The sequence below is a fragment of the Salmo salar genome, chromosome 29, assembly GCF_965601325.2.
Source record: "Salmo salar chromosome 29, fSalSal1, whole genome shotgun sequence".
Lineage (NCBI taxonomy): Eukaryota > Metazoa > Chordata > Actinopteri > Salmoniformes > Salmonidae > Salmo > Salmo salar.
The window spans coordinates 10,654,503-10,670,400 of NC_138319.1; the positions used below are offsets into that span (position 1 = coordinate 10,654,503).

At 42.1% G+C, this 15,898-nt stretch overlaps 1 protein-coding gene across 3 annotated transcripts in view; it reads left to right on the plus strand.

The window, feature by feature from the left end:
• The window catches only part of ptprn2 (protein tyrosine phosphatase receptor type N2), a 284,202-nt gene that overhangs the window by 250,536 nt on the left and 17,768 nt on the right, over positions 1 to 15,898 (plus strand). For 2 of the 3 annotated variants that reach the window (XM_014180659.3, XM_014180658.3), the window contains exons 13-17: positions 741 to 941; positions 7,634 to 7,781; positions 7,990 to 8,063; positions 12,307 to 12,384; positions 15,367 to 15,486. In XM_014180659.3, the coding sequence (XP_014036134.1) occupies positions 741 to 941; positions 7,634 to 7,781; positions 7,990 to 8,063; positions 12,307 to 12,384; positions 15,367 to 15,486 (621 nt within the window). The remainder of the gene's footprint in view (positions 1 to 740; positions 942 to 7,633; positions 7,782 to 7,989; positions 8,064 to 12,306; positions 12,385 to 15,366; positions 15,487 to 15,898) is intronic. The other variant, XM_014180660.3, reaches the window with a different exon arrangement.

A 15,898-nucleotide genomic window follows, 5' to 3' on the forward strand; every position in this document is an offset into this window, starting at 1 on the left:
CAAAGAAAATCCTTTGGGTTTAATGTATTGATTCCCTGTTATGTTTTGAATTTCTTTGAGTAATGGAAAATGAGATTCTTCTTACCTAAAGATGAGTATGGTTGTTACATTTTGAACGGGGGGAGTATTTTTGTTTCTTATGATCAGTATCTTTCATTTTGGGCTGTAGTTTTGTTGTATTTGTTTCTCATAATATTTATACGATTGTCTTCAGAGTAGCTTGTGCCTCCTTATAAGAGAATACATAAGTACCTAATGCGTTACAAAACAAGTGGCTCATAGGAATTGTTACCAAATTTATACAAATTTAAATCAATACCCCTGCCAGCCAGCAACCCAATGTATTGTTACACTTTATTGCTATTTGTTTTGTGAAATGGTGGCAATATACTGGCTTGACCTTGGCAATTCAAGCGTTTTGAAGATAACTGCATGACCTTTGACTGTGTTTTTTATTTCCTGACATTTATATAGATAGGTTTGCTACAAACCATGCTCCATAGGCCACAGTGATATCCCAGACTTATGCAGTCTGCAAAGATTAACAGGGGTCATGTGAAATGATCTCAACTAATAAAAACAATGTCTGTCTGGCTTTTGTATTGGATGAATGAGAATGAATTTGAGTAATATTGTATTTGCAACATTTAGCCTTGACATTGCAACAAAGTCCTTTTTATTTTATTTGATAATACAGTTAGAATCAACGAGAGGCTGATCAGGTCCTCTGTCCTCTCCAGGAGTTGTGTCGCCAGCGGATGGCTGTGCGGACATCAGAGCGTCCGGAGCCTCTACGGCACCTCTCGCGGCTGAACAGCGCATCCTCTCAGTTCAGCGATGGGGGGCCCATGGCCAGCCCCTCTGCCCGTAGCTCCACCTCATCCTGGTGCGAGGAGCCTGTCCCCGCCAACATGGACATCTCCACCGGACACATGATACTGGTAAAAAAAAACTATACTCTGCCTGACCCTTCATCACGGAGAGCATTACATTTGAGTAGACTTAGGGCCAAGTGCATATCGACAGATTTGTCACCTAGTCGTCTCAGGGATTCGAACCAGCAACCTTTCAGTTACTAACCCAACGCTCTTAACCGCTAGGCTACCTGCCACCCCTGTTTGGAGTATGTGTGCAGTATAGTGTGTGTAGGATAGGATCTAGTCTGGGATTCCTATTCCCCAAGCACTCAGCCTCCAGCTTTCATTCATTTTGTCTGTCTGGCTCTGTCTCTCTATCCCTTTCTCTCTCTATCCTGGCTAGATCTCTGCCATTTTTATTTCCATCTCTGTCTTTCTTTCCATCTCTATCTCTCTCTTTTTTCATTTTTTCACTCGCTTTATCTTGGCCAGTCGTCTCTGTCATTCTTTCTCTTGCTCTTGTTTTCTCTCACTCTGTCACTCTTTATCCCTCTCCCTTGCCACCTCTCCCCTCTATTACGCTGTCTCTCTCTCTCTCTCTCTCTCTCTCTCTCTCTCTCTCTCTCTCTCTCTCTCTCTCTCTCTCTCTCTCTCTCTCTCTCTCTCTCTCTCTCTCTCTCTCTCTCTCTCTCTCTCTCTCTCTCTCTCTCTCCCCCTCTCCCTCCTGCTCTCTCTCTGTTGAAGCCAAAGCAAGACGGATATTGCATTGTGTGATGAGAGCTGTTCAAAAGAGAAATATCATTACCCAGCTGATTGTCAGTTGAACGTTTCAGATTTTTGTTTTGCTTTTCTTTGAAAAGGCTTTGAGTCCCTTGTGGGCCCCCCTACTTGCACACACAATGGATTGTTTTAATTTTGCACAACTTTTGTTTTATTCATTGCAGACAAGCTTGATAAAAGAGATGGATAGATGCCTGGCTGTGTTTTCATTAGTGGGGTATAATTCATCACAGTACGTGTCAGGCTTTTGTATTGGAGTCTATAGTGAATGAGAATGAATTTGAGTAACGTGTTTTATTCGTCATGGATGGGCTTTATTGCAAATGTCAAGGTTGGTTGAGACGCCTCTTTTGAAAACATTTGAATAGAACATATTTATTTGGCCTTTACATTACAACAAAGTCCTTCACTATATATACATCATTTGTATTTGCTTTGATAACACTACAGTAAGAATCAAACAGATTCACTGCAGATTCTTCAGAAAACCTAAGTATAATGCACATATAAGCCACACGGACCATGACTCCATTTTGACTCCTGAGTGATTGACAAGGAGGTTGTTTCTCTTTTGAAATCCAGTCGCACCTCACGTGTAACCATGTGTGAGATTGCCTTGGTATCACTGATGTCAGAGCCGATTTGTTTCATCTCTCCTGTGCTGTTCTCTGTGGATCTCATGCAGTGTGGACTGTGGGAGCGATGAGTACCTTGCTCTACCAAGATCGCATGCTGGGCTGGGCTCTTATAGTTCACACCTACATCTAAATCACTGGATTAGGAGGCTCTTTCTGGCCCAATCTACTCTTATCCAAGTTTCACCTGGGCTTCATCCCCAATGGCACCCTCTATAGTGCACTACTTTTGATCTGAGCCATGGTCAAATGTTACTCACTAAATAGGGAATAGGGAATAGGGTGCCATTTGAGTCATTTGCTTGCACTTGTTTTTTCCTGCTAGCACTGACTTTGCTGATAACTTCTTTATCAAGGAAACATTTACTTACTACGACTGTGATATGTGGTTGTCTCACCCAGCTACACTATATATACAAAAGTATGAGAACACCCATGGCCATGGAAATGGGTTTCCATGGCCGAGCAGCCACACACAAGCCTAAGATCACCATGCGCAATGCTAAGCATCAGCTGGACTGGTGTTAAGCTCGCCGCCATTAAACTCTGGAGCAGTGGAAACGCGTTCTCTGGAGGGATGAAGCCCACTTCATCATCTGGCAGTCCAACGGACGAATCTGGGTTTGGCGGATGCCAGGAGAACACTACCTGCCCCAATGCATAGTGCCAACTGTAAAGTTTGGTGGAGGATGGATAATGGTCTGGGGCGGTTTTTCATGGTTCTGGCTATGCCTCTTAGTTCCAGTGAAGGGAAACATTAATGATTCAGCATACAATGACATTCTAGACGATTCTGTGCTTCCAACTTTGTGGCAACAGTTTGGGGAAGGCCCTTTCCAGTTTTAGCATAACAATGCCCCCGTGCACAAAGCGAAGTCCATATAGAAATGGTTTGTCGAGATCGGTGTGGAAGAAATTGACTGGACTGCACAGAACCCTGACCTCAACCCCATCGAACACCTTTGGGATGAATTGGAACGTCGACTGCGAACCAGGCCTAATCACCCAACATCCGTGCCCGATCTCACTAATACTCTTGGGGCTGAATGAAAGCAAGTCCCTGCAGCAATGTTCCAATATCTAGTGGAAAGCCTTCCCAGAGAGTGGAGGCTGTAATAGAAGCAAAGGGGAGACCAACGGCATATTAATGTCCATTATTTTGGAGTGAGATGTTTGACGAGCAGGTGTCCACATACTTCTGGTCATGTAGTGTATCTTAAGAGGGAATGCACTAACTGTAAGTCTCTCTGGATAAGAACGTCTGCCAGGTGACAAAAATGTTCATGTAAATTTAGGACACAGCCCTATTAATCATGTATCTGTATTTCTGGCTCAAAGCCATGAACCACATACCATTATGTTAGTCCTGGATATACAGTGACTTTTCACACTTTAGTACAGGTATTGAGTACTGTAGAGTGAGATGTATATAATGACTTCCAAGGTTCAGAATCAGAGTCAGCGATGTTGGGGTTAGTTTGTGTTATTATATTAAAACATGCAGTCTGTGTGTTTTGGTCACTCACGCTTCTTCACCATAAATTAGAATGTGTATGGATTATTTCAATGCACAATATGTACATACTGTGTAACCAATTTCAAACATACTGTACTCAAAGACAAACAGACTTTTTAGGACATGAACAGTAATACCAGCTATGTGATTCTGCTGGCAGGCTTTCAGCCCTATTGCTTTTACCTTGTTGTTCCCTTTTTGATTTCCCTTGGAGTCATGTTTTATTTTTTGGGGGGACTGTTTTTATGCTGTCCAGTAGATATGGTTGGGATGTTGATATAATTTCCGTTCTTACTGTATATGTACCCTCCGTAAATGGTTGTTTGTTGCCTCAGAAAATCGATAGCAAGCCCAAGGCGACATTGCATCATTTTTATGACTTACTTCCATGTCAAATCTAATTGAAAATTAATAATTTGTTGGAGTAAGGCAGGAGAGGATAATTAAGCAATAAGGCACGAGGGGGTGTGGTAAATGGCCAATATACCACGGCTAAGGGCTGTTCTTACGCACGACAAGGTCCTATTGGCCATATACCACAAACCCCAGATGTGCCTTATTGCTATTATAAACTGTTTACCAATGTAATTAGAGCAGTAAAAATAAATGTTTTGTCATACCCGTGGTATATGGTCTGATATACCGTGGATGTCAGCCAATCAGCATTCAGGGCTCGAACCACCCAGTTTATAATAGCAAATATATCATGTATAAGTGATTTTATTCCCTTTTATTCCGTCCCTGAATGATAGGACTGATTGCCATGCCCTTCCTCTCCAGGTTGTCCCTGACCTCAGATTATGAGTAGGCTGCCTACTACTCTTTTCAGACACATTATACTTTCCCCATTGTATCCCCTGTGACTTCACACAGTATTTCACAGTCAGTGACTGTTAGGGACTCTGGGAACACACCTGCACAACTTTTATGACAGTAACAATACAGTAGCAACGTTGTGTTACCTGTTGTGTCTTTATTTCCTCAGTGTGAGTTAATGTAGCTTCTCTATGTGGCCTGTGAGGGCTGTTGTTAGGGGGATTACTCAGTGTTTCCTTGACACCCGTCCTCTCAGCATCTTTGATTGGCAGCCCAGACACTAATCCCTTATTTACTGAACCCGGGTTACTCTGACTGCATTTCAAATGGCACCCTATTCCCTACATAGTGCTCTACTTTTGAACAGGGCCCATAGGGCTCTGTTTAAAAGTAGTGTACTATGTAGACTAGAGAATAGGACACACACTCTCTGCCTCTAGAAGAGGAGGTGGTCCGCTGCTTCATCCCATCCACTTTCAGGCTGCTACATCACTACATACAATGCTTACACATAAAAAAAAAAACATTTGTATTACAATTTGTGATAGACGCAGAGTAAGCCGTTGAATGGCGGCAATTCTGTAGCCCTTCTGAATGTATAGTATGTACTAATATAGAGTTTATACTGTATGTCTGTGTAGGGGAGTGGGAGGGGTGTCGTGCTGTGGAGCTACAAAGTCTGCATCCTACATGGCACGTTATTCCCTACATAGTCTACTACTTTTGTCTAGAGCTCCATGGCCCCCGGTGAAAAGTAGTGCACTATATTGGGAATATGGTGCCATTTGAGACGAGACCAATATACTTGTTCCCCACTGTCAAGAGAACTGCATGTGATTGGCTCTGTCAAGTGTTCATGACACCCTGTCAGTCAACTGTCAAGACACGGGTCCAAAATGAGTTCAAAATGGCACCGTATTCCCTATATAGTGCACTACTTTTGACCGGTGCCCTGGTCAAAAGTAATATCAGGGCATCTGGATAGATGAAAAGCTGTCTCATAAAAAGCATATTGATGAGTTAGTTAAGAAGCTGAGAATGAAAATGGGTTTCTTCTATAGAAATAGCTAAGTAGTAGAAAGCTGATTATTCAGTCGACGTTCCTATCAGTCCTAGATCATGGCAAAGTCATCTATATGAACGTAGCTGCCGCTACATTAAAGCCGTTAGATGCAGTTTATCATCGCGCACTGCGCCATATTACAGGCGACAATTTTAGTGCTCATCACTACATTCTCTACCAGAAAGTCGGTCGGCCGTCTTTGATGTCATGTAGGTTGATACATTCCTATGTTTTCATATATAAAGCCCTTTTACAAAAAGTCCCACTGTACATAACATCCATTACTATACTTTAGACATACGAGTTACCGCACTCAGTCTCAGGGATGGCTAACTCTGGAAATTCCTGAGTTAGGTAAATCAGCTTTTAGTGTTTTTAAACCTTGTCTGTGGAACAATCTTCAGAATGTTCTGAAATGTGATGTTTTAGGCCAATTCAGAACGCTGATTGAGGACCTTTTTACTGATGAAAATCTTTGTTTTTCATGGCCGCGTTTTTCTTTCTGTTTGCATTTTGAATTTAGATTTTGATGTGTGTATTTTCTGTCATTTATGTAATTCTGGGCTCATCTGTAAAAGAGACCTTGGACTCATTAGGACTCCCTGATAAAGTAAAGGTTTAATAAAATAGGGAATGGGGTGCCATTTGGGACGCAGACCGGAACTTCAGACTTTTTTATTTTTTATTTTACCTTTATTTAACTAGGCAAGTCAGTTAAGAACAAATTCTTATTTTCAATGACGGCCTAGGAACAGTGGGTTAACTGCCTTGTTCAGGGGCAGAACGACAGATTTGTACCTTGTCAGCTCAGGGATTCGAACTTGCAACCTTTCGGTTACAAGCCCAATGCTCTAACCACTAGGCTAAAAACTGCTGTCAAAAACTGTCTGCTAGTTTTTGACGGAGATATCACTTGACATTCATATTTTCTCCCTACAGTGAATAGCGGAAGAGGGGATATTTGAGGGGCTAATTTCCCATAATGTGCTGTACTATCTCAAAGTATGTCCCTGTATATATCTACGTGTCTGCTGTGTCCATGTTGAGAGTTGTTTGACAGCCTTAACTGAGCTGTAGATAACCACCGTGCATCACCTCCCCAAGCCAACGCACCTCCACCGTCTTTAATGTGTGATAAAAGCCGAGCACATCTGGGTATTGCTTACACAATGCAGGCCTAACACAATGACGGTCTAAACCGTTTAACCCCGTGGGGGGCAGGGAGCGTTGATACAAGCGTCAGGCGAACAATGTTCCTCTGAAAAAGGAGTCTTCTCCGCAGCCTCCGAGCTCCATAAGACCTTTCCTGGTCTATGAGAGGAGCTGCGTGTTCAGTTTTTTTTTCTTCATCCCCCTGCTTTTCTTTTCTCCTTTGTCTCCCTAGCTAATTCAATTTTGTCTTCTCCGATCGACGGCTTAAACGCAGACAATCTTATCAGGGGCTGTGCAAGCAGGTTTGAAAGACGGTGATTGAAGCGCCCAGTATTTCCAAGTATTTCCAATGCAGACAGGCCTTTCAGGGGTCTTAATTGCGAGGAGTGGTTTTCGGCGGTCCCTACCGTCCCAACACCTCATGCATTTACCCCCCTCCCCCCTCCATTTACCATGATACTGTACCTGATCATGGCTCTAGAGCTGTCTAGAGCCTGTCTGTTGGTCTGTCTGATGACATGGGTTTAGTATTCTGCTCCAGTGTGTAGGTAGGAAGGCTTTTGAGATCCACTGAAATAGAGTGGGTCTACAACATAGGCATTAGTTGTTTTGTCTTTTATTTGATCTATTCTAGACAGCGAATGACAATCACAAAATATTCTATATTCTGGGGGCACCCTACTCCATCCCTCCCCTCGAAATGTTTCTATATGTAATTACCTTTGCATTTCCAGTTCATTACCTTTTGTTTGGTTATTTAGTTATGTGGATTGTTTTTAAATGGCTTCCGTTTCTCTCCCCTTTGTCTGCTCAGTCGTACATGGAGGACCACTTGAAGAACAAGAACCGTCTGGAGAGGGAGTGGGAGGCGATGTGTGGCTACCTGGCTGAGCCCGGCGCCTGTAACGTGGGCCAGGACAAACACAACACCAAGAGGAACCGCACCGACGCCGTGGTTGTCTGTGAGTAGTTTTACACCTCTCTGACCGTGTGGTCAGGATTGACCGCAGTATGACCACATCTCTCAGTAGTCGATTACTAGGTTATTCATGACCATGTGAACTGACCAAGAAAAACAGTATTTTCTATTCCATATCATTTATCAATACTTCAATGTTTCAATCGTGGAAAAGCAAAAAATGTGTGGTGAGTTATGTATTTCTACTACAGATGATCATTCCAGAATAACCTTGAAGGCCGAGAATAACCATGGCAACTCCGATTACATCAATGCTAGCCCAATTGTGAGTACCAGTCCACATCCCATACTCCTTCGCTTTAATGTTTCTTTTAAGCTTTATTGTTGCAGCTCTACACAAAGGCCAGTTGAGATCTGATTTTAAATTCAATTTGTTTTTGTGATTTGTCATAAATGTGCCTATTGATCCTTTCGCCTTTGTTCCTCCACACTTTGCACCTCAATGAATTTGCCGTGTCTTGTGAAATAATAGTTTGTCACCTTCCCTGTTTTGAAAATGGCTGCTCTCTTGAGATAACAGCTCGGTTTTAATGTACTCTTTCCAGAACAATGGATGTATTATTATTTAGACTCAATAATGTGTCCCCAGAACAAATCCAAAATGGCTCAAATATCAGAAAAGTTCAGGGTTATATTCTTGTATAAAAAATAAATAAAAAACATTTCATAGTAAATGCCAGTTCTGATTTCCCCTGAGGCTTCTAGAGATGGATTCCATTGAAAAAGAATAGGAAACCATGCATTTCAAATACAGCAGGGAAAACTCTTTGGAGAGATGGACTAAAAGCCTACCACCTAACAGGACATCTGGAAGTTTGAACACCAGTGCTTGACTTGGACAGGAGCTCACCGGAGCTGTCACGGGTGGCATTCTGGGAAATATTTGAATAAGGCTTTACAATAAGCAGTGTGTTCATTTAACACTGTTACGGTGTCTATATGGGTCCACAGACTCAACGCTTTCAGTGTTGATTTGACACTCTCAGTGTTTTTTTATTGATTTTTTTACACTGGAGAATTTGCTGTCTACCGGTACCCAAAAATTATTACCGGCACCTATTTCAGACCAAGTCAAGCACTGTTGACCTCGTGTATTTATTGTATTTCATGCCTTTTAATGCATTCATAATGTGTTAAGATATAGTGATATCATCCTTTCATTATAACAATCTATACGTATTACTGCTTCTGAAGCCATAGTATAAAATCGACTTCTACTTATTCGTGTTGTCGTTGGGCTGAATCTCATCGCTCTCCTCCCTATTTCTATCTCTGTTTGATAAGAACAACTTCTACAAGATTGTCCTTTCAAGATCTGTAATGATCCATTTCCATCTCTCCAATATTAGAACGTCAAACCAAATGATCTCTTCCCTGTATTTGCGTTTCCTTTCAAAGTGGGAAACAATTAAATGACAAGTGGAGTTGTCATTTGGAGTCGTTTCTCCACTCCTCCGTGTTGCTATTAGTAGTCAGAGTGGGTTATGCTGTGCTTGGTGCAGAGCAGAGCGGAGTAGACACAGTAATCAGTGATCCAGCGCTGTACGGATGAAAGCATGGTAATTACGCCACAACAGGACCCCTGGCTGAGCCCTGCGAAACTACCATAATTACATCTGTCAACACACCCTCTTCCTCCTCATTAGCCCAAGGGAAATGGCCCACAAGTAAATCATTTGTCATCTTTTTCTTGGAATGCCGGGTTCGAGTGGTAATGGGGTGGTAAGGGAGGGGGGGGCATCCTCTCTACCCCCACAGTCATGGAGGGGTGACACAAAAAATTACCTTAGACACCCATTATGCCCCGATGCTCCTCCAAACTTCTTCAGCTCAGGTCAACAGATGATTGGGCACCCACAATGTCCAATGTCATTGGTGTGAGGTTTAGCTGAAAGGAATCCAGCACGCAGTGTCTGCGTTCTAAATTGCACTCTATTCCCTAAATAGCACTACTTCGAACCAGAGCCCTATGGGCCCTGGTCAAAAGTAGTGCACTACAAGGGAATAATTGTTTAAATATTTAATAAGATTTGAATATTCTGTTCGATTTTTTTTTTACCTCAAACTTCAAACCAAACTACTTTTATTTGGTAAAGATGCTGTTTTCCCAAGGTCTATCTAGCTTTCCCACCAACAGAGAGAGAAGAGCAGGAGAGAAGCTGAAATACGGAGGCCATCTTTTCATGTGCTGCCTTTAGTATTCATACAGTGATGTCAGGCAGCGCATAGCTACTGTATGTCTGTGTCCTTGAGATTGCCTAACAGGGAGCTGGAGCCTCTAGCTTTTAGCATCAAGTCTTTCATTTCTGTCAGGATAAAAAAAATAAAAAGCTATCTGTGGAATTTCAACTAGGCAGGAGAGTGTGATGCTAACAAAGCACCGCTATCTGAGGTTCTTCTTTAGTTCTTCTCCAGAAATGCCATTTCAAATAACACGGCTAGGCAACAGGAATTCCGGGTGATCTTACAAAATGTATTTGTAAAGCCAGGTGCATTTTAATGGACCATGCTAGCTAGCTTCATATTGTGGTTGAGTATAGCTACCAAAACTCAACTGAGTTTCCATATCTTATGCTTCACATCTGTAGTCAAAGTGATTAGAATTTAGCTAAACCTCTATAATCATCTCCCCTAGACGGTGCTAATATAACTACTATGAAATCTCATAAAGAAAGAAGTTCATAAAAGAAGATAAGACGTCCATTAAGACAATCTACTGTGTCTCTACAGCAGATCCTGGTATTATTATCTGGGAGCATCCCAAATAGCACCCTATCCTTATATAGTACACTACTTTTGACTAGAGCCATATGGGCCCTGGTCAAAAGTAGTGTACTATAACAGGGAATAGGGTGCCTTTATGGACTCAGCCTCTGTCTCCTCTCTGTTATTGCTCCAGCCCTAAATGGCTCCCTGTAAGTGCTGCACAATTGCATCCATTTCCATAGTAATGGGTGTGGATGTCAGTCATTGGAGTGTCATCCAGTGGAGATTCAGGACTGATTTCTGTGTAACACAAAGGTTTATCCCTTTCTTCTTCTCTATATTAAGATATATACTTATCTCAATGCAAGACTATTGAATGAAACGGTTGTATTGTATGAACCTTTGCAGTATGAAAGCATGGGAATATACAAGTGCTATGATTCATTTCATACAAAACAGAACTCGGACTGTGGAAGAATATACCGTAATACCATGTTTACCTCAAAAAATACAGAACAACCATGTTTTTTGGCACATTGCAAAATGGAACCCATAAAGTACAAATGCCCAATGAACTGAAGTGCACTGATTCAGCTGGTTAGCTCTGGTTAGCACAGGCTGCCCACCTTAAATGGAAACCAAAGTGTTTATTTGGGGAATAGAAATTCTGTTGCACCCCATCATTACACATTCATGATGCTTGAAGTGTGTTTGACTGATGGTCTCACCGAAATAGCCAGCCTCTAATCAGCCGAATATAAAAAAAGCTATCTTCTGTAATGAAACAATGGCTTTGTCTGTGTGTTACAAAATAGCCTAAATTCCAACGGGTTTACTCATGTCTTCTCTATTCTTCTCCTCCTTTTAACAATAGCCATGACTAATAATGCTCATGTGCAATTTGTCTTGTAAATATCTGATATTTTGTAAACGTTAGTAGTCTCCCCTTTGTTCATTGGCTTTCTCAGACTAATATGAACAGACAGACGGTAAAGGCCAGGGTCTTGTTCGGTGGAGCTGGATGTAGAGCTGGTATCAAGCCCATTATGTTGGCTCTTTAATATAAAACAGAGCTTCAGGGGCAATTGCAGAACTCCTTCTATCTTTTCCTCCACCCTCTGTATCTCCGGGTTCTGCATGCCAACACTCCACACCCAAACACACACACGCACACACACACACACATACACACACACACACACACACACACACACACACACACACACACACACACACACACACACACACACACACACACACACACACACACACACACACACACACACACACACACACACACAGAGAGAGAGAGAGACCCCGATCGCCTCTTCTATAGGCCTCTGTGACATTCTCTGACAAGCATCAATAATATGTTGGAGAGGCGATGTCATTTCCTTTGAACATGGTCTTCCTCTAATCAGAGGCATTCAAGAATAGCCATGCCTGGAGGATAGAGAGAGGGGGGGAAAGGTAACAGAGGGGGGCGAGAGAGAGAGAGAGAGAGAGAGAGAGAGAGAAGTGAACGGAGTGAAGAAGTAAATGTGAAAACAAAAACGGAGACCCGGACGGCCAGAGAGGAGAAAAGGTGGGAGTACAACCCTTAGATCCCTCAGAGAGAATGCATGGACTGCTGTTTCACTGTCTTGATAAGCTAGCTCTAACTGTAGAGACAGGGGTTTGTGCGTGTTCCAAATGGTGCCATTTGGTACGCAACCAGGCAGTATGTTCTTGTCCCTTTACACAGAAGAGTCCCCCCCAGTTTTCACACACAACTCTTGTGTCTTCTTCCCATTTTTTCCCAGATGGACCATGACCCGAGGAACCCCATGTACATCTCTTCACAAGGCCCTCTACCCTCCACCGTGGCTGACTTCTGGCAGGTAACCCATAAAATGATCGGTGATGTCATTTTGAATGCTGAATAGCTCCTGTGTGTTTATGCTCCAGACTTTCTGTTTCTCGTGGTGATATGAAGGTTGCGTCTATTGCGTAACATAGGGCTGGTGAAAGCGGCTTTTTTTTTTTCTCCGCAAGAGAGGATCCCGACAAGACAATTGTCACGAAATCGTCTGTAAATCCCAAACGGTATGAGCTACAAACTCATAAGTCACCTCCACCATGAGACTGTCATGAAAACGACAATGTTGGTCGTTTGGCTCTACGACATCCACAAGCTTTATGGCAGTCGTCTGAACTCTGTCGCGGGCGTCCTCGTTTTGAAGAGGTCTTCTCACCAAACTGACTCTCCAGGTCTAACCATTGGAGCTACAAGCTAATATGTCACCAATATCGAAAGGGGGAGCTTTACGAACACAAAGGTGTCAGTTGTTCTGCTCTACGACACACACAAGCTTCAGGGGTGTCGTTTTGAAGGTAACCCAGTACCAGGCTCTTGTTTTTTTGTTGTTGAGTTTTCTTATAGCGCTCAGATATAGGACAGACGCTTCAAAACCTTGTTCCTTACGATTTATTTTTGGACTGTCTGTTTTGCCATTTATGAATGTGTTATTCAATGTGTTTCTATGGGCTATAGCAGTAAAGACCAAATTCAGTGTTTCATTTTTAAAGGGGTCCCAAAATTCTAAATCAAATGGCTAAATGATCCATTTTAACCCAATTCCATATGTTAGCTCAGTAGATTTTGCAATCTAAGGGCTTAGACTTACAGGGGTTAATGAAACTATGAAATGTACATTTACTGCAGGATCATTTAACAATTTTTTTGTTTGTTGCTATTCTGACAACCCAGCAACGCTTTGCTGCCTCAGATTTATGCCGGGTTGCCAAATGGTGTTATTATGCATTAATGTGAAAGCACCCCAGTCATTATGAGGGCCATTGCTACCATACAGTCGAGTTAATGCATCAGCTGTGGTACCGCTGTGTCTGTAATATGTAAGCATGGACCAGAGACACGCACAGGCTTCGTACCAAATGGCACCCTATTCCCTTTATAGGGCACTGGTCAGAAGTAGCACACTATATAAGTAATAGGGTGCCATTGGATACGCAGCCATTAGACCAGCTGGCTCCTTTACTTCCCCCATGTTGAGCTGAAGGTACGCTGACAGTAGGTCCGTACATGTCATTATGTAGTCTGTATTCATGTAATGCCACACAGAAGGAAAGGTTTTCATTATTGAGAAGGCAGATGTCATTTTTAAAAGAGATGCTTGTTAATGGTGTTTTTCTGACGCGAATTGTGTGTGTCTGTGTGTGCGTGCGTGCGTGTGTGTGTGTGTGTGTGTGTGAATGCGTGCATTTGTGTGTGTGAGTGGTGTCAGGTTAGATGGTTGGTTTGTAACACAGCAATTATGCTTTTATCAAGCCATTACGCTTCCCTTTGTTTGAAAAGTGCACCTTGATTGAATACACCATTTTGAATGGACTTTTGTTAATGTGCTGTTGTTACTCTTTAATGTCACATTTTTAAGCACCTCGTGAAAAAGTTGCTTATTGTTTTCTTGTTTGTTTGTTCTTTATTTCATCAAGTGAATAAACAACATATCCATTATCCAAATCTAATTCAAACAATTTACAGCTGAATATTTGGCTTAGTTTACACTAAAACTAGCTTATCATAACTTGCAAATAATTGAAAATCAAAACTACAGTATACCCAGAGAGATGGACTTTAGAAGATTGCAATAAGTAATGAGTCTTTCAACTTTCAGTATTGTTACGTTGGCCTTGAATGTACTTAAAAACTATTTCCAAATAAACTAACAGAGGTGCAGGAGACGAGGAGTCTTTAGCTTTGGTCTGTCTAATCCGCACTGGGCTCCTGCAGCTCTCTCTAATCCTTCCCTCCCTTCCTCCCTCCCTCCTTTCCCTCACTACGTACCCTCGTACCCCCAGCCCTCCACCTTCCCTCCTTTCCATTACCTCTGCTCAACCATGGCCTCACCCTCCCTCCTCTCCCTCTGCTATTCTCTCTCTCTCTTTCTCCCTCTCTTATCCTCCCTCTTGTCTCTCGCTCCCTCTCCCCTCTCTCTCCCCCTCTACTCTCTCTCTCCCCCTCTATTCTCTCTCTCTCCCCCTCTACTCTCTCTCTCCCCCTCTGTTCTCTCCTTAGAGTTCAGGGAATAAGCCAGTCACAGTGAGGGTTCAAAGAGCTCCCAAACAGAGATTTTGACTTGGTTCTCTTTTTATTCTCTGCTTGTGTGCTCAATAATGGAGTGGGGATGTCTAATCACTAAATTACTTTAGAAGTTAATTAAATAAAAAAGTATTCATTGAATTCATTTGTTTATTCTACACTCTTAGAAGGTTCCAAAAGGGTTCTTCGGCTGTCAACATAGGAGGACCTCCTACTGTATTAACTCCTACTGTATTAACTCCTACTGTATTAACTCATAGAGTATTGACTCATACTGTATTAAAATCCTACTGTATTAACTCATAGTGTGTTGACTCATACTGTATTAACTCATACTGTATTGACTCATAGGGTATTACCTCCTACTGTATTAACACCTACTGTATTGACTCCTACTGTATTAACTCCTACTCTATTGACTCAGTGTATTGACTCCTACTGTATTAACTTTTACTGTATTAACTCCTACTGTATTAACTCATACTGTATTGACTCCCAGTGTGTTGACTCATACTGTATTAACTCATACTGTATTGACTCCCAGTGTATTGACTCCTACTCTATTGACTCCTAGTGTATTGACTCCTACTGTATTAACTCTTACTGTATTGACTCATAGTGTATTACCACCTACTGTATTAACTTTTACTGTATTAACATCCTACTGTATTAACTCATACTGTATTGACTCATCCTTCATGAGTTCCCTGCTGTTGTTAATATGACTAGATTTGAGCCCTCCTATGTTCCCTTGTGTCTTCAGATGGTGTGGGAGAATGGCTGTGTGGTCATCGTCATGCTAACGCCCCTGTCGGAAAATGGAGTCAAACAGTGTCAACAGTACTGGCCGGACGAGGGCTTCAATGTCTACCATGTTTATGAGGTAAAACAATGATCCTTGTTTAGGATGTGTTCTTTATTTGTTTAATATATTATTCATCTTCATTTTTATGAAATGGTGTGGTATTGTCCTTCCACATATCTGTTTGGAGTTGATTTGGTCCAGGGGTGTCACACAGTGAGAGTTATTGTACAGTAATTGATATGCAGGTAACTGCCAAAATAATAGAAACACCAGTAAATGAGGAACACAAAGTATATTGAAAGCAGGTGCTTCCACACAGGTGTGGTTCCTGAGTTATTAAGCAATTAACATCCCATCATGCTTACATGCAAACCTTATTGGCCAAGTTGCGTGCACTGAGCGTGCAAAATAAATGTACACATATTTGTAACTTCATAATTTCCCCCACACTGTTTGCACGCGTGACCGAGCGTCTGCGTAGCCAAGCGCT